Source organism: Monodon monoceros, unplaced genomic scaffold, assembly GCF_005190385.1.
Source record: "Monodon monoceros isolate NGI ecotype Baffin Bay Population unplaced genomic scaffold, NGI_Narwhal_1 Super_Scaffold_12, whole genome shotgun sequence".
Lineage (NCBI taxonomy): Eukaryota > Metazoa > Chordata > Mammalia > Artiodactyla > Monodontidae > Monodon > Monodon monoceros.
The window spans coordinates 152612819-152638322 of NW_021703768.1; the positions used below are offsets into that span (position 1 = coordinate 152612819).

Below are 25504 nucleotides of genomic sequence, written 5' to 3' on the forward strand. Positions count from 1 at the left end.
TGCTGGGACAGAAGGAGAGACCATGTTCTTTGAGGAAGAACTCTGAAATATCAGCGTTATACTTTAAATCTTCCCTTATGCCTTCCCCAGTGGGACTCGCTGTCATTTTCCAGAGCAACTATGCACCGGGCGAAAGTACCTAGACCTTCTAGGAATTCGATACTGGCTATGAACTGATGCTAACCCTTGGAGACCTGAAATGGTTCGCTGGTTAGAGTGGGGCTTACGGAAGTGAGGTGATAGGTGGAGTCTTGGCTAGGTCCATCTCATAGTGGGTCCAATCATTATTTCATAAGTCCCAGCATGCATAGAGTGAGAGTAACATGTTTCATACCTAGACGAATCCCCACATTGGTTCCCTGACTCAAGGCCGTTATGTTAAGTATGGAGCTTTGGCATACTCCCATATCCCAGCAGGATAGTAAACTGAAAGCAATGCTGAATCACTGGGGTGTGCAGGCATTGGCCCACCCTCAAAGACTTGAAAAATGCAGGGTGGGGACTCCCACAACATCCTCACTTAACTCATCTGTGTGTTCAGTGCAAACGCTGGGGGCGGTGGAGAATGCAGTTCCATATGTGGTATCTTTACCAGAGCAAATAAACTCAGCTCCTGGTGCCTATTATCCAGCTAATAAATTTGTTTTTCCTATTCCTGTCAAGAAAGAAAACCCAAAGCACTTTGTCCTCACATACCTTGGAACCATGTCACTTTCTTCTTGAAATCGCACAAAACAAAATGCTGGTCCATTGCACTGATCACATTATGCTACAAGGGTCTGAAGGGCAGGGAGCAGCAAGCATCCTAGAAGCCCTAGTAAGATACATTCCTGCCAGAGTGTATGAGGTAAACTGTGGGAAACTTCAGGGACCTCCACAAAAGCAAAGTTTCTAAGTGTCTGATGATCTTGGACAATACCTCTAAAGTGAGAGGTAAGTTGCTATACATTGCTTCACCCACCAGAAAAAAGACAGGTAAAAATCTTTGGATTTTGGAGGCAACATATGCCACCTTTGAATAACTGTTCCAACCACTTCCTGGGTAACCTGTGGTTGTGAGTGAGATCTGGAACAGGAAAGAGCCCTCCCCAGCACAGAGGCCAGGGTCCTGGAGTAAAGCCATGTCCTCTTCTGCCAACATGATTCTCCACTTGAAAACAACTTTCTGACCTACTGCTGGGCCCTGGTAGAGCATGTACATTTGACTTTGGGATAGCAAGTGTTCCACATGACCCAAAGTACCCATCAGGAACTGAGTGCTATCTGACCCAACAAATCACAAAATTGTATGTATGAAACAGCCTTCCTGTAAGTGCAAGCAGATCTGGAAGGCACAGTGTGCTTCCCTGCCTCTTCGGGGTGTTTCAGGGAGCTGCTCCATGACCAGTTAACAGGGAGTTAAAGGCCCTGTCTCATGCATAGGTTCTATAGCAAGCCAGCATCAGAACAAAGTGAATGGCAGCTCGCCTACAACCCCCTCCCCCAGTTGACCCAGAAAAAACATGGTGAAGGGAAATCCTCTCTGTGGAGGCCATGTATAATGTGGCCTTGGTGAGCGGGATGGAGACATGCATGGACTCAACAGCATGGACTTTGCTGCACCAAGGCTGATCTGGCCACTGCCACTGCTGAGTACCTACCTACCAACAACAGGAGCCAGTGCCAACACCTTGGCATGGCACCACTCCCCGAGGGACCAGCTGGCCATTTGTTGGCAGGTGCTCAGTCTAGACAGTAAATGATGTGTTGACCTACATAGAAAGTGCTGGGTTAGTCTAGGGGACAGTCTCATTCTTTGTCCAGACTACCCAGCTGGCATCAGCCCCCTTACCTAGTCTGGCACTGAGCTTTCAATCCTTTCAGTTTCCAGTAGCATCCTACTCTCTCCTGACCACAGAGCCTTCCCTGTTCTGCCATTCTCTCAGCTTCTTCTGCCCACTGTTCTAGCCTCTTGGGATTTATCAGTGAACAAAACGGTGGTGGGGTGGGGAAAGGCCTGCTTGCAAGGGTTTTTTGTCTTTCTGATTTTTGAAAAGATATTTGTAAGGCTATGAACTTTCTTCTGAATATCACTTTGGACGCATTCCCCAGGTTTTAACATGTACATTCTTACACAATTTCTAATTCCTCTTCTAGGGTTATTTAGAAGGATTTTGGTTTTTATTTTCAAGTAGTTTTTTTTTTTTTACTATCTTTTTATTGTACTCAGAAAAGTATTTTTCTTGGCTTCTGCTTTTTGAAAAATCTTTAAATTTATCATAAAATTTCATCAACATTCCTGTCACCTTCTCTTATTTAATCCTCACAAAAACTCATCAAGCTAAAGTATCATTCCCATTTCACATGAGAAAATGGAGGTCCAGAAAGGGCCAGCAGTTAAGGGTCTTAGGGACAGAGCAGGGATTCAACTCTAACCCAGCAGGTTGGAAGCTGCTTCCCTGCCATGAGAAGAGTCCCTTGGGAGCTCTCAGCAGGAAGAGTCTTCTGGGAAGCTGCTTCTCAGCACTGGCTTGAGCTTTGCTTCTTCTCAATGCGTGACAGCAGAGGAACAAGGTTGTCCAGTCAGAGATGTGTGGTCACCCTCTCAGGCCTGAGAAGCCACCCCCTTAGATCCCAGTGGCAGTCCAGGCCCCACTTGGACCTCCCTCCAGTACAGCAGAGGAAGCAAGGCACTGGCAGGGAGGCTACCTCCAGCCTTGCTCACTCAGTCCTGTACTCCCAGAGGCAGCAGGGTGAGCAGTGGCCCAGCACTGGGTGTCAGGCAAGTAGCCAGGACCATTAGGTGGCCCCTTTTAATAGGGGCAGGCAGGGGAGGTTTCTCTGAGGGGTGACATGAGCCAGTCCTGTGTGGTAATTATGGCAAGGGAACTTCCAGGCTGAGGGAAGAGCCAGGACCAGGACCTTGAAGATGGAAGAAGTGACTTCTTGTGATGTCCACTCCTTGTCACTAGAGAATCAAGCTCACACATCTGAGTACAGCCCTTGAGGTCTTTCATACCATCTCCTGGCCTCCAATTTGCTCTTTGTTCACACATACACGTACACACACTCATGCACACATACATGTATATACACGTACACACACTCAAATACATACACAAGTTCACACATGCATGTGTGCGTACACACACACACACACACACACACACACACACACACACTCCCCAGAACATGCTGGACCCCTCTGATAACATTCTGAACTAATGTGGGCCATGGATAGTTTTTTTGTGTTTTTTTGTGTTTTTTTGGCTGCTTTGAGTCTTTTGTTGCTGTGTGCGGGCTTTCTCTAGTTGCAGCGAGCTTGGGCTACTCTTCGTTGTGGTGTGCAGGCTTCTCATTGCAGTGGCTTCTCTTGTTGCGGAGCATGGGCTCTAGGCGCACAGGCTTTAGTAGTTGTGGCACACAGCCTTAGCTGCTATGCGGGATGTGGGATCTTCCCAGACCAGGGCTTGGACCCGTGTCCTCTGCATTGGCAGGCAGATTCTTAGCCACTGTGCCACCAGGGAAAACCCCACTGATAGTTTTGAGGAGTGATGGAGCATGTGCCAAACCTGGGAGTGCCACCCCACCTGAAGGGCCAGTGTCAGCACCAGCCTGTGGTCACTTGAGGGCCCCCCAACTGACAAATGACTCTGCACAGTGCCCTGAGCTTCTCTGGCTCCTCTCTCCATATGTCCAATGGGTGGATTGGCCCAGAAGGCCTCGGAGTTCCCAAAGCCAGCCATAGCCTGACTCACCCAAACTCTGTAAACAAGCAACACACAGCTTATTTTCTTCATCTGTTAATGACAAGATGAAAATCCAAAAATCCTGTTGATCTGGGAGGGGTGACAGAAAGGCCATCTGGCCAACACCCATCCCTATGCCAGTGATCTTCCATTTCCCAGCTGTGTTTTTAGGAGAAAATAAATAAGACTCCAAAAGCTGCCAATAGGGTGGCTCTGCAACTGTCCTTGGCAGTGACCCAACAGAGAGCCCCCAGTGATTATGCTCCCTTGCCCTGGCTGGAGCCCCACCCATTGGTCCCTGCTGGGGCCACTTTAGTTCAGATCATGGGGCAGCAGCGACAGTAGACCCCTTTCCATGGATGGCCTAGCCTCTGCCTGGGCTATAGCTCTCAGACCCTCTCTGGGCTTCCCCACTGTCCTCTGAGCACCTACCCTATGCTTCATGGTATGCAGAGCCCATCCTCATCTGTCCTCATAACTGCACAAGAGCTATTATTTCTAGCCCCTTTTTACAGATGAGAAAACCGAGGCTCAGGAAGATGAAGGGGCTTACAGGGTCATAGGCCAGCAAGAGGGAGCACCAGAAGTCTGATCAAACCTCTGGATTTGGATTCCTTGGCATTCTCTCCCTTTCCCCTTACACCCTCCATCTCTTCAAATCCAAGTCCCCAGCTCCAAACTCTGTCTCCAGCATAGTCCCTTCTCTGAGCTCCAGACTCATGTCCCACAACCTATAGACCCCTCTGCTGGGTGCAGGGGTCCTCAGTCACCTCAGATTCAACAGGGCCCAAACAGTTGTCCTCACCCCACTCACCCTGCTACCATCTTGTATTCCAAAGACCAGCAAATTACTCTCTCGTTGCCTCTAGAGCTGAATACTGTGGGCCATACCAAGGCTCTCTTTCTCCCCACTATCCTCTTCTTGTACTCTGCCTGGGCAACCTCCCAGGTCTCCTGCTCACCTCTCCTGTCACCCCAGGCCTGCACTGAACCTACCCACCCAGCCTCCTACTGCTGCAGAGATCTTTCTAAAGTGCAAAGCCCACTGCGTCACTTCTGCTTAAGGATTTCCACTGAGCCTCTGTGAAGTTCTGAACTTCTGACTGAACTTCAGAAAGCATTTTTATGATTCTCAGCTGATTGAACATCTTATTTATATTTTTCAATTGTATACTTTTTTTCCAAGCTGAGGAAAACATCGGCCATCTAGGAAATGGCCCATCCTACAGCTTAAGTATAGTCAGGGTGTTCAACATCACTTCACTTGAAGTTGGAAGCATTTGTTTTTGAAGTTGTACATAGTAATAATATGTCATTGTAGATGTTGAAACGTTTCTATGGTACTAAAAGTTGTATTTTATCAAAAATTAAATTTTTTGAGAAAATAATTGGACAGTAAAATAAACTTTTCTTCTTGTCCCCCCAAAAACAACAGCAACAACAACAGAGGAAACCCCAGGCAGGCCCTTGTGCTCCACCTACTAGCCCAACCTGAGATCTGGTTCCACCTGGGTGGGCTTCCAACATACCTCTCTTTTGCCTTACCTGTCCTACCAGTTTGTGAGAGACAAAAGGCTACCCCATTAGCCGTGCCCGTAGTCTGGTAACAGCACCTCAGATTTTACTTGGGTATGTCCACCCCTACCCTCACTCCCTCAGACACTCAGCAAGTGTGATGGATGGATGTGGACCACCCAGCATCTTCCCCCTTTCCCATCTGGGGACCTTCCCTTTTGCCTCTCATTCCAGGTGGCTCTGGGTTGAACCCTAGTCCCCAGCTCCCAGTTCAGGTCCATGACTGGGGAAGTGAACTCACTTCTCACCCCTCACCAGGGTCGCTCATTGTATAGACCCCAGCCACCAGGAGAGGGCACCTGTCTGAGCCCTGAGACCACCCAGAGGCAGGCTGAGTGGAAGACAGCACCATGAAGACACTGTTCAAGCCCCTGGATCTACTTTCAGGAACAGGAAACTTCCTTTCTTTATTGCTTAAGCTGATGCTGTAGTCAGATCAGGCTGCTGTAACAAAATCACTGTAGACCAGGTGGTTTAAACAGCAGACGTTTATTTTTCAGAGTTCTGGAAGCTAGAAGTCAAAATCAAGCTGCTGGCAGATTTGATTCTTCTGGTTCCTGGTGAAAACCCTATTCCTGGCATGAAGACAACTGCTTCTCAGTGCCCTCACACGGCCTTTTCTTTGGTGCATGTGCATGGAGGGAAAGAACGTTCTCTCTTCTTCTTCTTGTGAGGGCATTTATCCCTCAGGAGGATCCCACCCTCAGTGACCCTTGCTAAACCTAGTCACTTCGTAAGGGCCCCACCTCCAAACACCATCACTGAAGGTCAGGGCTTCAACATATGAATTTGGGGGGACACAATTCCGTCAAACGTCCAGTTTGAGGTACTTTCCTGCTCCATGAACTGAGCAGAGGCCTGAGGCCTGCGCTGTGTGGGACTCCAGGGCTGGTGACAGAAGGCAGGAGGCAGGCTCAGGCAAGAGCCCTGTGCTTAGCAGAGACCTCAGAGGTCCCGTCACAATGAGATGTCGAGGTGCACAGTCAGAGGATTATAGGGATTTCCTTGTTGAAAAATGAGAGAACACAGCGTCACGTCCCAATCATCTTCAGTCAGCCAGGTATGAAAGGCACCTGGCACAAAGTCACATGATAGCCAGGACCCCTGGCAGGGGCAGTCACCACAACCTGCCTGTGTGATTAGAGAGCTAAGACAGGGTTAGCATGTCCCTTCTAGGAAAGGCTTCTGTGGTTAACTGTTATCAGTGTCTCGACCACGATTCCACATATGCACATGGACATGCCTGGCTGGAGGCAAGGGATTCTGATGTCAACCTGTTTTCAGTTATTTTTGCTCACCTGTGTCTGCAGACCCACGAGCATTTCCAAAATATTTCACTCCACAGACTGAGCCCAGTCAGCTTCAGGACATGGGATGATTTGCACCTCTGTAGGACACAGAGGCTCTTGTTCTTCTTGCCCCAGCTTCTCTGCTGAGGCGCTGGCCGGCCAGGCAGGCTGTGCCAAGAAGGCCAAGACCTCAGCTCAGCAAGCACGCAGGTGAGGGAAGTGCCAGGGACCACCAAGAAGAGCTGGTGGTGTAGGGGATGCTGCCCCATCATACCCCATGGGCACTGTTCCTCCCCAATGAGCCTCTGAGGGCCCCAGAACTCAGGGACCTGCATGTGCCCCACAACCCTCAGACTCACAGCACCAGCTAGGCCTGAGTCAGAGACCTGCCATCGGTCACTTTCCAACCAGGACAGAAGACCCACACTGCTACTCCCAGGCGAGGGGCCAGCCTCTCTGCTCCCCAGGAACACCTAAGCCTTAAGGACAAGGAGACTTTCCTGCCAGCCTTGGAGGCTCTTGATTTTATTTTTGAGGGGAATGATGAAAATGTTCTCAAATTGATTGTGGTGATGGTTGCACAACTCTGTGCATAAGTTTAAAATCATTGAATTGTACGCTTTACACTAGCGAGTTGTGTGGTGTGTGAATTATATCTCAATAAAATTATATCTCAATAAAACTTTGCTTCAATATGAAGCAAAACACAATAAGGATTACACACTACATAGCATCTTTGTAGCCCTCTTTTCTACTGAACAACCTAGCCTGTACATACCTGTGCTGCCGTTTCATGGTGGATACTTTCCACTCTTCATGTAACCAGTCCCCTGTCTATATATATTGCCAAAGTTTTCTCTAGAAAGTTGTACTCATTGACACTTTCTCAGGCAGTGTGTGAGAGTGCCTGCTGTCTTCATCTTATGGAAGAAGAGATTGCCTTGCTCAATACCACACCATGAGACTGCAGAAAGCTAGGGCTTATAGCTAGCCAGCCCAACTCTGGGGCCAGTGTCTTCTCTGCTGTCACAGCTGCCTCTGGCTTGCACTGGCATCTCCATTCCCTCCTGGTCTCCACATCTCCTGCCTGCTCCAGGCCCTGGGGTGCTGCTTTTCCAGTAGCATGTGGTCCCCACACAGCCTACTCTGTCTGCTCTGAGCCAGGCGGGAGACAGACATCCAAAGGAGCAGTTACGCAGGGCCTGGCAGGGTGTAAAAACACTTGCTGTTTTCAGACCATCCCAAGTGGTGGAGGCAAAGGTGTGGGGGAGATTTTGTATGTTTTATGGATTACAAATTTAAAAGTCTTAGAGATGTATAACACAAAGGCACTGTGTAGACATTGTTAGTATACTGATTTGAATCAACAAGTTATAAAAAAAACATTTTTGAGACAATCAAGGAATATTGACTGCATTCCAACAAACATCAATGTTGAAAATAAGTAAGTGTCTGACAATATTAAGGTATTGCTATTAATTTTGCTTGGTGTAATAATGGAACTGAAGTCATAGAGTTTTTATTTGTAAATACACATAATGAATTATAAACAAATCAAATCATATCAGGATTTGTTCCAGCAGAACAAAACAAAAGCTGGAGGGATAGGTGAGACAAGGTCAGCTACATGTTGGTAATTCTTGACTCTGAGTGATAAGTACTTGGGGATTCATTAGACTATTTTTGAAATTTTTCATAACAAAAATATGTGTATAATATGTGTTCATATCTGCTAAGATCAAAAAGATTTTCTAAATATAGAATTGTTAAGGAAAGGAAGTTAAAAACTGCACAATCTGGTTTCCATTTGCAGGAAAAGGAAGAGCATTTTTTTGGATGGGTTATTTCAGAACATATGTAAGACATTGCCATGCCAGCAAAATGGGGAGCCCTGCTTTATTGTCCCGTTTGTCTTGTCTCTGAAGGAGGTGTTTTCACCAGTAGAGGCATCAAGTTCTTTCTTTGTGTCAGCTCAGGCTGCATAGAGTAAATCTCTGTCCCTAGCAACAGAGCCACTTCACTAATGCAAAGGTGGAGAACAGACACCCAGCCAGGGCTCCTGCATTCTCTGGCAGCTGGTTTCCTGGAGCACCGTAAGGTGTTAGACCCCCAACTCCCCATATTGCACAGAAAGTCGAAGTTTCGGTAACAGTTGGCTCACAGGTTATATAAATAGGTGGTGGTGCTACCTGCATCCTGTGAGAACCCTCAGTGCATTTCACAAAGATCAGTACTTGGAGGACAGAAGGACCTGCCCCCACAGTGTACTGCACGGGAAGGTAGTGAATGCCTACTCAGTGAATGAGCAGGCTGCTTGGAACCCTCCAAGCAGGGGCCAAGGAGAGGGCACACAGGGCAGTAGTCCTTGTGGGCAAGGGTCAACCTCACCAGCTAAGGCAGGACCCCTACCCAAGCAAGGACAACGTGCCTAAGAAGTCCAGGCATGCACAACTTCAGGCAGGACTGGGTCCATGTGCACAGATCTGTTTTCCTCTATTTTATTTCCACTCCTGGATTTTCCCCACCGGGGTCAATCTGGTTACAAATGACATTCCAGTCTTACATTCTAATACCTTAGTAAACTCACCGAAAACAAAGTCCCTCTTTTCTGATGGGTCCAGCAAAACTCCTCCAGTATGACACTCATTGGTTCTCATAGACCTGATTTAGGCCCCTTGTCCAGCCCAGACCCACCCCTGGGTTCAGAATATGGTGCCCTCATTATCCAGACCTGGGTCATGTGCTCACCCCGGGAGCCAGGCAGCAAGCCAGCCCTTGTGATCCAAAAGGCTGAGAGTAGAGAAGGGGTAATTCCACAGAGGAATCCAGGGTGTTGTCCCCAAAGGGGAGGGAAATAGGCCCAGATGTCTCCTCTGCCCATCGGTTACTCCAGAAGGCACCTTTGTCTGCCTACCTAGTGAACACCCAGACAGTCCCTCCCTGAAGCCTCCTTCCTGCGCCAGCAGGGTCTGGGAAGGTCTCACATCCCACTGCCTCAACAAACATGTAAATGAGGCCACACATGGGTCAGGAGTAGTCCAGTAATGCCCTGGGGTCCTGTCCCCTGCCTGGTGGGATTGGACTGACCCTTACGTAGGATGCCCTCCATCGCCCTGCAGGGTGGCCCACCCAGAAGCACCCCCTCTCCACTGATGGAGAGGGAAACCATCAGTGAAACTTTCCATGGAGAGTCCTGGACCCCGCACCTCCACCTTCTGTCCTTTCTCAGGGCTCTAAGAATCACAGCCAAATGCCACTGCTAGACTGGACGACTTGGAGGGACACTAACCCTTGGAGAGCCTCCTCCTCCACTCCCCCACCCCCACCCGGGAAGCTGTAGGATATCAGCAGTGTGAAGGAGTATCTGGCCCGCCTGCCTTCGGGGCCAGGCAGGAAACCCAGGCAGGTAGGACAGGCAGCACCAGCCTAGGAGGAGAGACAGGGAGAATGTGGGGGTCAACCTCTTCTCAGGACACTGCCACACTCAGTGATGGGCAACTGATCCTCAGCGTGGGGCCCGGATGGCCAGCTCTTCTAATTGGTCACAAGAAACTGGAAATCCAGGGCACAGCCTGGGCCCTTTTTAATCTCGGCTTAGTAGAGGGGAAAGCAAGGAGACAAGAATGCATATCAGTCTCTGCAGGGATCGGTGGCAGCTAGAGTGACCAACTGTCACAGTTTACCCAGAATTGAGGGGTTCCCAGAATGTGGCAACTTCAGTGCTAAAACCACAACAGTCCCAGGCAAACTCAAACAGCCCAGGTCACCCTGGGTTGTGCCCTTGGACAGAGGGATTCAGGGCATTTCCTGAAGGGAATGTGCAGGGTTAAGGAGACCAGTAGGGCTGGGTCAGCTTCAGGGGGTACTCAGCCCAAGCATAACCACTCTGTCAGAAGCCAGAGAGGGCAGCTATGGGAGAGGCCACCAGACAGAACCTGAGGCCTTGGGGAGAGGATAGCTATCCTGACCGTACCCCCCACCCCAGGCCTCCTGCTCGGTTTCTCCCCCTGGCTAGAGCCAACCAGAAGTCAGAGGGCTTGGCACCCCAGATGAAGGCCAGCTTCCCAGGGCACAGAGCAGGGGGAGGGATGAAGAGTGAATCTGGTGCCTTTTTGTCTCTGAGACGTTTGCCTGAAATAATATACTACTTGGCATGGGTTGAGCTCTGGTAGTGCCATGCAGGCGTTACCATCACCAGCTCCTGTGTCTTAGCCAGAGAGCCTCCAAGGCCTGCACTCTGTGGGGTGGACCTGCTGCTCACCCCTCACTGCCATCCCACAGCCAATGCTTGATGCAACCTCAGATTTTTGCTCATCCCGCACAGACCCACACCCTCTCCTGGCCAAGCAGAGCAGAGACCCAGCTTTCTCTGGGTGCAATGGCACCAGAGGTACATCGGGTACAAAGCTGGCATTCCTGGTCAAATCCAGTCTTCACAGGACAATCTGAAATTCTTTCTAATCAGAATTCAAGCATCAGCTATGAAACAATTTTTGCAGTAAGGTGTTTTGCCAAAAGCCCGCTTTGGTTTCAATGTTTGTTGGATCTGCTGGCAAAATAACCACTCGTTTCACACAACTGAACAGATTTAATTAATTTTTTAATAGAAGATTATTAATTTATATAACTTCAATATACTGTCATTAGAAGGGGAAAATGTATGAGAGACATAACAGAGTATAAATCACCAGATTGGGCTGACACCTACATCCAGATTCAAACAGCAGCTGGGAAGTCCCACGTAACAGCAATCTGGAGTCCCAACTGGGAGGGATCCTGGGCGGTGCGTCCACCCCACAAGTGAGACTTCAAATTGCAGTTCTGGGGACTTCCGTTTATAATCCCAGGCCGCAAACTGTTACCATCAGTTTGCGCGCAAAAACGCAGCTTTGGTTCAATCATAACAATGCTGTTGGTTTCAACGTGTGAGTCACAAGATTTTCTAGACCCGGGGGGACTGGCCAGGTCCCCAGGGCTCAAGAAGTTCTAAGACCCACTCCCTTTCTTATCGTAAGTGCTGCTTGACTTGTTTATAACAATTGTGTGTGAGCAGGCACGCAGTCCAGGCAGTGTCACAGGTTGGTCAGAGGCCTACTTCTGCCTCTGAAGCCTGAACAAGACTACTTTACTAGTTTTCCCAACATAGGGCCATGTTGTTGTTTAAATAATGACTATATATGCAAAAAAAAAAGAGCGTTTGTAGTGGGGGCGGGGGAGGTGGCATAAAACGTTGACAGTGATTAACCCTTAAAAATTTTTTTATTCTGTATTTCCTAAAATGGATATGTATTTCTTCCAAAGAATGAAGTTATAAAGATTTATAATTAGCCCTATTTTTAAAAAAATTAACTTACAATTATAAAAGAATACACAAGTTCAGCCTTGTGGCAGACCTCCTCCTCAGTACCTGCAGGACAGAGAAGGTGAAAAAAGTTCTCCAAGGAACTCCTCAGGAAGGTCACCTCTGTGCAGCCCCAGCCTGTGCTGAAAGGGTGGTCTTCTCTTGCCTCAGAGCTGGGGTGAGGTGGGGGTGGAGTGGAACCATCTGGCAGCCAAAACTTGAGCTGCACAACCCTCCCTCTTTCCCATGCCCTAGCCAAGCTTCTGAGGCCTTCCTCCCCCAGGCCCTCCCTCTGTGGAAGGATTCCTGCCTCACTTTCCCACCCAGCTCACCATTTTTGGCTGTCCTTGAACCCTGGCCCTTGGCCAGTCTCTCAGACTCTCCCTAGCCATGGGCTTTTTGTACCCCACTCATCCCCCATCCACCTACCCCAGCTCCCAGGAGGGAGGGGGTGGAGGGCTGGAGGGTGGCTTCCTGCCCCACAACCAGGTCTGGTCTCATGCTTTGCTGCTCCTTGTTCTCCCCATCTCAAGTCTGAGCCGAGGCCCAGCTGTCCTGAGTCAGGGTACTCTATCTAGGTATGACATCTGAGGTCTGGCCCAGGCTCCCTGAACTTCATCTGCTGTGGGGACCACTCAAGGTGCCCTTAGAATCTTGTGCCTGCCCCCAGATGGAGTGATCCAATACAGGGCTCCCAGATGCAAGCACCAGTACCCTGCATGCCCAGCTCCCTGGACCCTCCTGAGGCCTGGGAAGCACTGTATTCCACAGCTCTGGGCAGGGTTGGGTCTCTGGACAAAAGGAGCCAATATTGAGGTCTGCCTGGCATTTCTGCTCCCAGAGGGGTACAAAGAGATAAGGAAGAACAGGTCATCATCCCAGGTTGCCCAGTGGCCACAGCCCAGGTGGGGCAGTTGGAAACGGGGGTGAGGCCCCTGATGGGAGTCCTTGGGAGCTAGTAACAGCCCAGCCAGAACTCCTGCAGGAGTTAGAGAGTGGTCTTCACCATACCACGACCCTGTAACACTCCTTATGCCCCAGCAGAAATGTCAAAGGGAAAACAGCTGAAGAGGGCTTATATCAGCCTTCCAGGAGATAGCAGGCACCTTCTTTGTCTTCCAGAACAGCCATGGGACTCAGCTGTACTGTGTATGGGGTGCAGGAGAGCAGATCTTTGGGTTGTTTGGGAGAAACTAGATCAATGAGCAAATCTTCTGACTATAAAAGTTGGCTTGAGGTTGGAAAAAATGTGCAGGTGAAGAAGCCATGTCTGTGGCTGCAGTTTGCAATCCCAGTGTGAGGTCCCACCCTGCTGGCCAGAGGGGTCAAGGTCACTCCTAACAAGTGGGGTCAGAGCTAGCCAGGGTGATCATTCTGGGCACTAGACACCTAGCACCCACTGGGAGTAAGCTCAGAGCCCTGCTCCACCACGCCCTGTGGGCTTCTGGCTCCAGCTCCTCAGGCTCACCCTTCTGGAAGCACAGGTATGGGGCCAGGCTAGGGAAGGTGTCTATGCATGGTCCCACATCCTCCCTCCTCTGAGAGGGACCAAGCCTTGGTCTCCAGATCCAGACCAGCCCCCCACTTCCTGGCTTTGTGACTTTGGTCAGATTGCTTAATTTCATCAAACCTCAGGGGACTCCTGGGCTGCACCCGGACAGGTCCCAGACACAAGGCGAGAGCAGGAAGGGGCTCCAGCCAGCAAGACCTTATGGGCTGGGGCCACCAGCTGCCTAATTGCTCCCCTGGACCTCAGATCCCAGTTCCGACAGGTTGAAGGAATCAGGACTCTACTTGGTTGCAAATGATAGAAGTCACTTCAGAGTGCCTCAGGTGAAGATGGGAATTTATTGAGCTCTGATACTGATAAGCCTAGCGATAGATCCTGGCTTCAGGCCCGGGTGAACCCAGGGCTCCAAAAATGTTTATCTTTCTCCATCTTAGGGATTTGCTTTGCTCTGGATTCTTCACTCTCAGACAGCCTCTCCCCACCCAACCCCAAAGGTGACAAGAAGGTCCCCGGCATCACCACTCTACCCTCTAGCCAGCCGTGCCACTGGGCAAGGGACAAGCTCATCTTTTCTGCTGATTTTCCCATGTCCATAAGCAGATTGACAAGGGCCCAGCATGGGCCACACACTAATCCCTGAACCAATGCCAGGGCCAGGGGTATCTAGTGGTTATGTAGCCAGGCCCAGGCCACTGTCCTCCCAAAGGTCTCTCAGGGGCTGGTCCCCAAGGCAGGGCAGCAGTTGCAGATACCTCCACAGGGGTCCTAGCATTCATGCTCCTCTGCACCAGAGAGCTGTGAATCCCTGAGGAGGATAGGGGGCAGATGTGGACCCTGCTAGGACCTCAGGGTTCCTACTGTCTTGGTGCTAGAAGAGGGCCTAAGAATATCATCCTATCCCCACCGCAGTTACAGAGGGTAGAGGCCCTGGGGCAGAACAGCCTGATCTCCCAACTCAAGCTCTAGCCCTCAGCCATGGGACCCTTGCACATACCAGTACCTCCCTTTTCAAGTCTGTTAACTTCCTCTGGCAACTGCCCTGACTCTATACTGACCTGCACCAGCCCCAGCCTCAGGCCCAGCCAAGTTCCAGGCAGCCTGGAACCCTCCACATCAGCCAGGTCTGTCCCTCCTCCCTATATCCCACTTGGAACCACCCGGCTCTCTGTGACACTAGACTAAGTGTCTGCTGCCCACCACTTTTTAAGTGCCACGAGGGCCCAAGGTGGATCTATTTTCACTCACCATTAGGTCCCTAGTACCAGGACAGGCATGAAGCTGGCTGCTTAGGAAAGAGGGAACGAGTGAGTGAAAGTTGACAGTGCACTGTGGAGGTTGAGAAGCAAATGCGGCAGCTCCTGAATCAGCTCTGCTGTTTCCTAGCAGGATTACTCAACCAACCCGCTCCTTACTGTCGCTGAGCCTCAGTTTCCTCAAAGGTCCAATGTGTGCAATAAACGCCTACTCCTGACAGGGCCTGCAGAGCCTCGTGAAGCTAGAGACGGATTACATTAGGAAAAATGCTCTAGAGAAGACATCAAAAGCTTCGTTTTTTCTCTAACACAACTGAAGAGTATCTGTTTAGAATTTCAGGACTTTTTTTTTTTTTAAGTAAAATAAAAAACACCAGATGGCTTCGAAGTACGCAAATGTTGGGCCAGTTCTCGTGACCTTCCTCGTGAGACCCAGCCCAAAGTACAGGGGGAAGGGGAGGGGGCAGCCGGTAACCAGGCGGGGGAACGCAGGCCTCTGTGACTCACGGCGGGGCCAGATTAGGGCTCCCGAGATTAGGCCGGCCGAGCGCAGGCCAGCTGCGCGGAGAAGTCAACCAGCGCCCCTCTGGGAGGAGGCGGCTTCCTGGGTTCCCCCAGCTTTGCTCAATACTTGGGGAATCTCGGCCTCCGACTTCCGGCTCTGCAATAAATCCCAGGTTCGAGTTCTGACACCGCCTCGGCTGCCCAATTTTGGCAAAGTCCCTTTCCATCTCTGAGCCTACCTTGTGCTGCGTCTCTGGCGCCCTGAGAGGAGTCTGGCACACAGAGGGGTGCACACCCGGAACACGTGTTATTAAGCCCGACATTGTACTCTGTGACTTACACAGACTGCTTTAAACAACATTACGACCCGGGAGGTAGGTTCCATTGTTATCCCTATTCTACAGACAGGAAGGCTGAAGCGCAGAGCGAATCAGTCCCCTGCCCAAGGTCCCACGTCTACTCACTGGTTGAGTCTGGGTCTGAACTCAGGAAGCGTGCTGTCCCCACCAGCCCGTTTCCAGAATCTAACGCCGGATGCCCACGTGCTACAGCCGGGACTTGCGCCTGGGAGCCGCCCCTAGCCCGCTGCCCAGACTCCTAGGGGCCAAGTGCCCGCCGTTGTCACGACAACCGGGGGCCAATGGGAAGCGGGCAGGCGGGAGGAGGCCACGCCTCAACCCCGCCCCTGGAGGAGGGCTCTGAGCTATAAGGGCCAGAGGCCGAGCGGCGGGAGCTAGAGTCCAGGAGCGCGAAGTGCGCACGGGGCTGTGCAGTGTCAGCTGAGCGTAGAGGCCCGGAGCTGGGAAGGGTGTGAGGAGCGGCCAAGATGTGTGGTGAGTGCAGCGCCCACCTGCGGCCCCCTCCGTGGCGGCCGCGGGTTCCGGCGCCCCGGCCTCTCAGAGCCTGGGCCCAAAAGCCGGGCCCTGGGGACTGGAGACGGCGCGAGATGGGGGCGTCGATTTGCCCTGGTCCCCGACAGAGGGGCTTTCACGGGCTGGGCCTGCCTCCCCTTGCCGCCGAGTGGTGTCCCAAGGAGGGGTGAAGGGGAGGGTGCTCAACCCCGTTCTCGAACGCACAGAGGGGAGGGAGTTGGTCCTGTCCTAGGCCTGGACCCTCGAAACACAGAGGTGTGTCCGCACCCCATGTCCAGTGAGGAAGGCGCCCCCAAGTCGCCCACAAGGCGGCCAGGCGCAAGCTAGCGCGCATCCCGGGCGCCGGGTGCCCAACGCGACTCTTAGCCCATCGTGAACACCGATGAGAGGCGACCACACCTGCACCGTCCCCGTGGTGTCGGGAGCAGCCCCTGGTGCGCTCGGGAAGGGGCTGTGCGTCCTCTTCGCGTCCCAAAATGAACTTCTTGTCCCTAGAAGGGTTGATTCCGGATTGCCGCCTCTTCGCTGGAAGAGCTCTCGGCGAGGCGCGGGGAAGAAGCAGCACCTACCGCCGAGCTTCGGGCGGAATCTGGGAGAGGGAGCCCTGGACTGGGAGCGGGGTCGGGCCCCGGCGTCTCGAATACCGCGGTGACTGGGCGCGGTCCCTCAAGGCTGCGGGACGGTGGGGAGGGCGGCCCGGCCCTGCGCGCACATCTGCAATTCCTTACTCTCCTTGCTGGACCGCCTCCGCTGGCTGGGGAGAGGGCCGAGAACTTCTGCTGGGACAAAAGGTCACTGTGCATTTTTTTTTTTTTTTCCTTGAGTGGGATTCAGTTTCCCATTCCAGCCTCCTGTGGCTGGAGGACCTGGTGGAACTTTTGAAGCCATGAAAGGCCTCTGTCTGACCGTGCTCAGGGCTGCTGGGGTCGGGTGTGCCAGCAGTGAGCCGTGGGCCAAGGTCTGTACAGGCCTTGTTTCTGAGGCCAGGCGCTCCTGAAAAAGTGAAAAAGGACAGACTGACCAAGGAGCAGGCAGCTGACTTTTGGGGTGCAGCCTCCCCCAGGCCAAGCAGACATCAATTTAAATTCCTGAACCCTCAGCAAAAATGTCAGTACTCCTGGGTGTCATTGGTAATGTACATATAGGGCTGCCGGTAGGCATTCCTGGGGAGAGAGATAAGGCAAAAGTGGCAATTTTGCCAAGAAGCTTTGGGTTCCAAACTCCTTAGTGTGGCATTCAAGGCCCTTGGCCACCTGGTGGTCTTCGAGCCAGACTGGTGCACCAAGACCCTCCCACTGGGTCTGCCCCTCCAGCATGAGCAGCTTCCCTCCTTCCTCCTCTCAGATGCCCTTCTGCCCCTACCCCCACCCTAGCCATCCTGCTTCCTATGTATACCCACCTTTCTCTGTTGTCCTTCTGAGCCTGGGGGCGCTCAGACTCTCAATTCTGAGTTTGTTCTGCTTTCTTAAAGGGCTGCTGTGTTTTTGGCCCCTAGGGAAAGGATGAGCTTTGGTTTGTAACTACCTGTGTCCTCCCAACAGGGCTCCCTGCTGGCACACCCCACCCTCCAGTCCTCAGTGAAGTCTGGGAGTCTTGTGGAATTCCTGCATGGGAAAGTTATTTCCTTTTCAAGTAGCCAAGAGAAAGTCTCAGCTGGGTGCTAATGTGCCTTTAACATCTTTCTGACACTTGCTGGAGCAGCCCTTGCACAGAGGAAGCTGTCCTGGGCTCAGAGCTCAGAGCAGCAGATGGCTAAAATTGAACCCATTGGTGTGGTTTGTTTGTGGGTTTTTTTTTTTTTTTTTTGGATTATGATCTGTGTATATATGGCAAGTGATATTAGTTTTCCTTTATGTTTGTTTTCTTTTGTAATGAATTTATTTAAGTTTTAAAAACTTTGGTCAGTTTTATAGAAAAATATTAAAGAAATAATTGTGCTTTTAAGGATAGTGCAAAAATTGTGAAGGTGCTCCTGGAATAAACCACTTACCTCTTCACTTTACATTTGGGAAATTGAGGCCCAGAGAGGTCTGTGCATACCTTTGTCTGAGCAGTTGTTTTAGGTCTTTTCTCTGGACTGGCTGTAGCCCTGCTGGGCTTGAAGCCACCTCAGAGCTCAGATCTCTGGGGCTGGTTCCGCAGTGGTCAGCAGGGGTTGAGCTAAAGGCCTTTCCTTATCAGTTCCTGATGACCGGGCTCACAGTGCCTCCTGCTCTCCCTTGTCTTTGCTGCTTCTCCCACAGGAAGCTGGACCCAGTTCTAGTTGATCCTCCACACACTAAGCAGATCACCCTCAAAGTTTTAATGAACTGAGAGTTTATCTGAAGCAACACATAGGTACTCATGGGTGGTTTTGTTGACATCTGGGAATTGCTGGCATTTTGCTGACTTTCTGCTGATGAAAATGTTACTATATTCCCTCTCCCTCCCTACTTTCCCCACTCTAGAGAATAACTGCTCCTGGAGAGGCCCTGTTTTCCAGGCCCTGGGGCTCTGTGGGCATGGTCCTCCCCTCAGAGAAGGGGCAGGTAGTTGGAGGGGCAGTCCAGAGGCTGACCAGGGACAGAGTAACTTATGAGGTAAATGTTGCCATAGAGGGAAGACCTAGGGCACGAGCTGCAGCCTGGCAGCCCCATATCAAACCGGCAGCCAGACATCTTTCTGTTTGGTGCACAGAATTTAAACTTTTTTTAAAAAAATTATTGTAGTTACCAAATAACACAATTGGGAGATTTCACATTAGATAGGTAGGATTTTGACTTCTCTTGAAAAAATCCAAAGATGAGCAACTCTGAGTCCATGTTTCTGAATAGTTTACCGTGATCCCTGGGATGACAGGTGCAAGCTTCCCATTTCTCCCACCCTGACCCAGCTGCCCCACTCACTGATGGTACCTGATGGCCCCCATGCAGTCTGAGGTTGGGACCCCAGCACAGTGGAGGCAGAGACACTGACTTTCCCCAGAAGAGAGAGAAGGACCTGGGACAGTGTCACAGGCCTGATTTCAAGTATGAGCTCTACGGAGAGAAGAGGGTGATAGGTGTGCCAGGCTGAGAGCACAGCATATGAAAGGGCATGGCGGCATGTGTGCTTGGGGATGTGACAAAAAGGATTGCATGTCCCGTCTATGAATTCTTAAATCTTCCCTGTCCTTCATTACTACACTTAGTCATCTATGAGGCGGGAAAAAAAGACTTGAAGAAGAAAAAATTCTTAGTTTTTGCTAGAAGGTAAAGCCCTTGCCTTGAATTCATCATCTTTTGTATTAGCTCCTCTGACTGCTGTAACAAATTGCCACGAACTTGCTGATTTAAAACAACATAAATCTATTTTCTCACAGTTCTGAAGACTAGTTGTCCAACAGTCAGTTTTACTGGGCCAAAATGGAGGTGCCAACAGGGCCCCACTTCCTCCAGAAGCTCTAGGGGAGAATCTGTTCCTTGACTCTTCCAGCTTCTGGAGGTTGCTGGCATTCTTTGGCTTGTGGCTACTCATTCCCGTCTCCTCTTCCATGGTAACATCACTTTCTCCTCTTCCATATTAAATCTTCTTCTGCTTTCCTTTTATAAGGACACTTGTGATTTCATTTAGGGCCCATCTGTATAATTCAGAATAATCTCCCATATCAAGATCCTTAACTTAATCACATCTATAAAGATGCTTTTCCATTTACAGATAGATTCTAAGAGTTAAGACCTAATATTTTTGAGGACGATTATTCATCCTGCTACAGTTGGGTTCTTGCTTTCAGATGCCTTCTGCAAGAATAGTCCAGTGTTGCCAATCCCAGATGGCTACAAGAATGTTGACCAGAGGGCTACCAGCATCTGCACCACACACACCCAACTCCTCTGGTCCCAGTCAGAAGGTGAATGTAGGCATCAGTTAAATACCCCTTCCTTCACTGGCATCATGCCACACACCCAGATGGACCAAATAGTGTTCATACTTTCTCTAAAAGTCAGTTCCCATGTCATATAAATATCTTGCATCTTGCTCTCCATGTGTGTACGTGATACCCTTCCCACTCATCTCTTCTCTGCAAGAAACAGGCATGGTTTTATTCCCCAGAATCAAGAGGGGCCAGGACACACACCGACACCCACACACAGTGTGTTTACTGCACAGCAGTCTTTCAGGAGAACTTGTCAAATGCTTACGGGGACTCGCTTGCCTCTCGTCTTAGGTGAGGAAACAGCAATCCAGGGAGATTACTTGGCTCGGGAAAGCTCATCCTTTTGTCCCAAACTTCTTTTGGCTCTCAGAACCCTGTCATATTTGACACTCCCTTCCTCCTTATAACAGTTCAGTTCATGGATGGATGCCTCAGAAGAGACTGGACTGGAGTTGATGGGGCACAGACTCTGGGGTCAGGACGCCTAGCTTGTTGCCTCTCCAAGCCATAGGAGCCTTGAGAAACGGAGCCCCCTACACAGTAGTATGCAGATAAATGTTTAACAACTGGCTCTTTGGTTTGCCAGTTTCTATGGTGTGAATACTCTCACCGTGGCTAATTTCAGGTCACCAGCATGAGGTCCTTGAGCATGGAGTTGGGAAGAGATGCACACAGTTGGCTCTTCGGAGCCAGTCTTAGCAGCTCTTTAACACCCCTGCCCCTACTTATGGGACTTTTGTGGCACTCTCTGGAGGGCTGCAGAGAGGCCAGCTGGGCAGCCAGCCAGGCAGGGGCTCAGCGTGGCCTCCACCCTCCTCCACATCCTCCTTCTCCCCGCCGCATCATCATGCCATTTCCCCATCAGTCTTATTCATCAGGGGTTTCCCGAGTTCTGAGAAACCTTCTGGACATTTTGTGATATAAGATTAGTAAATAGTGCTTTTAAATTGAGGAGTTATATTTAGCAAAATTTGCTTATAAAGGAGTAGTAACTTGAGGTTACAAACACTCTTGGGAGAACGTTCTGAAGATTCATTAGGTGCAAAGCCAAGTAATTTAATCTAGTCATCTGCCTCTTTTTAATTTTCAAAGGAAATATTTCACTGGAAAAAAAAAGTCTGGCTTTTTCATAGCTGAATTTGGCAGTTTGAACTTCTTTTTTTTTCTTGAAAGTTTTTTTTTAAGTACAATTAAGAGTATTTGTATGTTGCTTCCCCTTTGTTTTGGTGAAGCCCTAACGGGACAGGGACACCAGGAATTTTCTATTAAAAAGAAAAATGCCCTTCCCACATTTACTGCAGGAAGCAGAGTTCCCTGTTATCTCAGGGATTAGAGTGTTGTGGTAACTTGAACCCTTGGAGTCCCAAGGAGGCCTGAAACAGGGTAAGGCTGTCCCCAGAAGAGCCAACCCCCTCCTGACCCTGAGCCAGGCCTGGGGACTCCTCTGCCTTTGTGAGAGGACCCAGCTGTGCGATCTCCACCTTTACTCTCACTTCTGTGAGGAAGCAGCAGAAATTGTCCTTCCCACTTCATGAATAAAGTGGCCTTCCCCAGTCTGCACAAGGGAGGCCTGGACATCCAGAGAGGCCACAGCCTCCTTTTGCAGCCCTTGCTCCTGGCCCAGTGGCCTCCCTTTCCTCGGGGCCTCACCTGGAAGGGTATACTGCCCGCCTCCCCTGGCATGCCACGCACACACTCAGGAATTTTATGAGGCATAAATCCAACTGGCCATGTCTTCCAATTTGGGACTTAGAATATTATCTAATCTCTAGTAGACTCATGGACTAAGGAGGTCAACCTCTTCAATTCTGAGAAGCACTGGATGGTGGTGGAAAGAGTGACCTTGGTCTGGAGAGGGTCCCATCCTGGCTGGGTGGTGACATAGCTCCAGTGGAGTGAGCCTTACTCTGTATGAGGTACAGGTGGTATCTCTGCCTGGGACTGTTCACCCTCAGTCACAGTGAGGGCAATGTCTTTCATTGGGAAGCTGATCCTTGGAAAGATGGAGAAGTTTTCCAAAACGATAGCCACAGAATCATAATATGGACCCTAGCCCACCCACTGTAAACTTAGACCTTCTTCCCTCATCCTCTAGGCCCCAAACAACCCCTCCCCCCATCCAATACCCCGAGCACCCCAGGGGTTGTAGAGAAGGTTCCAGGAGTTCAGTGATCCTAGTTCTGGCTGGGAATCCAGAGACATTACCCCTCCATCTTGTCATTGTCATTATCTGTCACTTGAAGGTCGAAGCTCCCCTACCTGCATGGATGGACCTCTGTGGTGCATTTTGTCCTGAGTTCCTACATGATCTCTCAAGCCATATTTGGAGGGAACATTAGAATTCCCAGACCCCCCAAGGTGGGCTGGACTAAGGAGCCACAGTCCCTTCTTAAAGGGCTCGTGTCCATCCTGCATCACATCTACAGTCTCTTCTGGAGTCCCTCTGAATTTATCTGGGTTTTTCTACCTTTGGAACGTTTTCTCACTCACTTTTCCCATCAGTTTTAAGAGTGGGACCCTGAAAAGCTGTTTCGAAGCTCTGGATGCTAGGATGGCAGTGTAGGCAAGGGGTATACACTGAGCTGCAGTGGTTGGGCCAAGGCAGCCTCTGCCCCAGGGCTGGGCATCTCTCCAACCAGCTTGGAGGTATTTCGCCATCCCTCTTGGTCAAGGGAGGTGTGTAGTGGGAGCCAGCCTTGCTGTGGTTGCCTCTGCCCTGTGAGGAGGGGCCTAGATGGGAAGAGAAAGGTGGAGTTAGAAGCAGGAATGTCCCGGGGAAGGAGTGACCTCCCAGGGGTCAGGGAAGGGTGTATCAACATGGCCTGGACCTCACCAGGGGAGATCTGAGGGTGTCCATCAGAGGCCAGATGGGCATCTCCCCACGGGCCAGGCCCCCTCTGCAAGCTATTTCTCATCCCTTGGAGTAGGATTCTAAGACAGGTCTTATGCTAATTTGGGGGGCAGCAGTGATGAGCCCCCTGCAATCAGGTAGACCTGGTTGTGATTTACTCAACTCTTTGGACTTGGAGCCAGAGACGCCCTGTCTGTCCATGGGAACCACAGCCTGGATATAGGCATTGTGAGGATTAGGCAAGATAAGGTTATGAAAGTATTGGCACATGGAAAGACTTCATGAGTGGTGATAGTGGTGATTGTGATTTACTTTGCAATCCCACCCAGTGGAGTTCCGGGATCCTTCCCCAGGACCTGGTTCATTTATCTAGAAGGCTCTCCACTCTATTCCTATGGTCCTCACAGTGCATGATGGTTGGGGGTGGGTAATGCTGGGGCATATACGCCTTTGTGCTTGAGTGTCTTAGGGTTACCCTTAGAGCAGTGCCTCACTGCCCTGGTGAATGGAGCTAACACTCAGGGACACCAGACTCAGCACTACCCACCTCTCTTGCCTTTCTGTCCCTCGTGCTTACACTTGGGGGTTCTCTCTGCTTGTCCGTGGTTGAGGGTGGCTGTCTCCAGCCCAGCTCAAAGGTCACCTTCTCTGATCAACCCCCCCTCCACCAAATCCATTCATTTATTCATGTATTCATTCATTCAAAAAGTAGTTACTGAGCACCTAAAATGTACCAGGCTCTGCGCTGGGTTCTGGGAATATAGCAAGGAATAAGACAGATAAACAAGATACGTGTGGTCTCCATCCTCATGAAGGTTACAATCCAGTGGGGAGTCAGACAATAGACAAGAAGGGAAGTGCTATATAGGAAATAAACAGGGCCATGTAACTTTTTAAAAATCGGGAGAGGAGAAGGCCTGTGGGTGAGCTGTCGGCCACCTTTGCAGAGAGTCGGTCCAGGAGCCTTCTGCCCCTTTCCCACTTCTCAGCTCTCAGCCTCTCTGCCTGCAAGTCTCCTGAGGGGTCGGGTGGTCCCTGTGCATCATGTCCTCTCATGACTCGCCTTGCAAGGCCCCCTGACTGGTCTATCTTGGCACTTCGCAGCACGCAGCACAGTGATGAAGCCCCTGTGGGCCAGAGAAATGTTTATGGGATGATTTACATCTTAATCAATCTGTAACCAGATCACACATTTGGTTTAATCATCATTTCCCCAAGTAGAAAGCCAAAAATAAATACCAGTAAACTGGTACTATTTTCCTTGTGGTTTTATTTAATGATAATTTCTCAAGGGCTTCCCTTGTGCTGTATACATACCTGCATTTGTGCCGCATGCTCCCCAGGAGGAGGAAGCTCTTTGCCTGCTCCATTTTCACAGATACAGACACTTACTAAGCAGCAGGCACTGTTCCTCTTGCTTTACAAAGACTCCCATGAATTCTCACAACAACCCTAGGAAGTAGGTGCTGCCATCACCACGCTCCACTGGGAGTTCAGTGACTTGCTCCAGGCCACGCAGAAGCAGGAGTGGGCTGGGATTTGAAATGGATATTTGGCGAAGGTGGTAGGCCATAGCTGCCACCCTCTGTGCTTCTTGCTGTCACAGACTAGTGAGCAGGCGAGGGAGGAGGAACCCAGGCGGGGTGACCCTGACCCTGTCTTTTTACGCACTGGACCGTGTGCTCAGACTGCTTTCTGCCTTCCCGTGGCTGTTGTCCCTCCAGGTGAGCAGAGCTGGGGAGCCACGGTGAAGTTGATTGGGCTAGCTGACAATCCTGTACCCACCACTCTCTAATTCATAGAGCGGTACATGGTAACATACTACATACAGGCACGTGGCAAAATATCCTGACTGTACAAAAAGGACACATGCAGTGGGAGAGGAGTTTCTGCCTTCTGTCCAGCACCCTCGTCAGTGGCAACCACTGCTCCTTGGGTCTTCCAGAAACACGCTATGTGTCTCCCTGCCCCACCTTGGGTAATTTACAGATGTTCTGCAGGCCACTTTTTTCCCTTGACACATCTTGGAGATGTAGCCTGTTTTCCAAGAGAACACACAGCTTCACCTTGTTCTCTGTATATGGCTGCCTGCATGTGGCCCTACAGTGGCCACGTGTGGCCGTGCCACCACTTACCTGGGCCCTGCCAGGCATCAGGCTGTCCCCAGTCTTCAGCTACCACAGACAGTGCTGAGCAACTATCCTAATGCATGCACAGTTGAATCTCTGCACAGATATCTGTTGGATACATTCCTAGAAGTGCAGAAGCTTTGTGCAACAGATGTGTACATTTTAATTTGAGAGATTGCCAAATTGCCTTCCAAAGAGAGTGTACAAATTTAAACTCTCACTTGTTGTCAAACTGGTGGATCTTTACTGATTTCATAGGTAAAAAATTGATTCTCACTGCAGCTTTTATTGCAGATGAATGGGATTCCAGAAGGGAATTCTGATATGAATAGCAAACAAAATTCCTGGGAAAGCAGCTTTATTCTATTCCATTATTTTTTTAAATAATAAGAGCGCAGTATAGGTGCTGTTTTATTCACTTTCATGTGGTGGTGTGCAGGGAGAATCCAGCCAAGAGAGAGGAAAGAGACAGTGCTTAAAAGAATTTACTGAAAAGAGGTTGGTATGCAAGAGATTTCATGTTAAAAATTAGATTTATGCCTTCTTGCACAAAGACC

General features: G+C 50.3%; 1 protein-coding gene across 1 annotated transcript in view; it reads left to right on the plus strand.

Annotated features, from left to right (window-relative positions):
- The first annotated feature begins 15917 nt into the window (after nt 1-15917).
- The window catches only part of GFPT2 (glutamine-fructose-6-phosphate transaminase 2), a 45264-nt gene continuing 35677 nt past the window's right edge, over nt 15918-25504 (plus strand). The window contains exon 1 of the mRNA XM_029218410.1: nt 15918-16033. Within this exon, the coding sequence (XP_029074243.1) occupies nt 16027-16033 (7 nt within the window). The 5' untranslated portion in view covers nt 15918-16026. The remainder of the gene's footprint in view (nt 16034-25504) is intronic.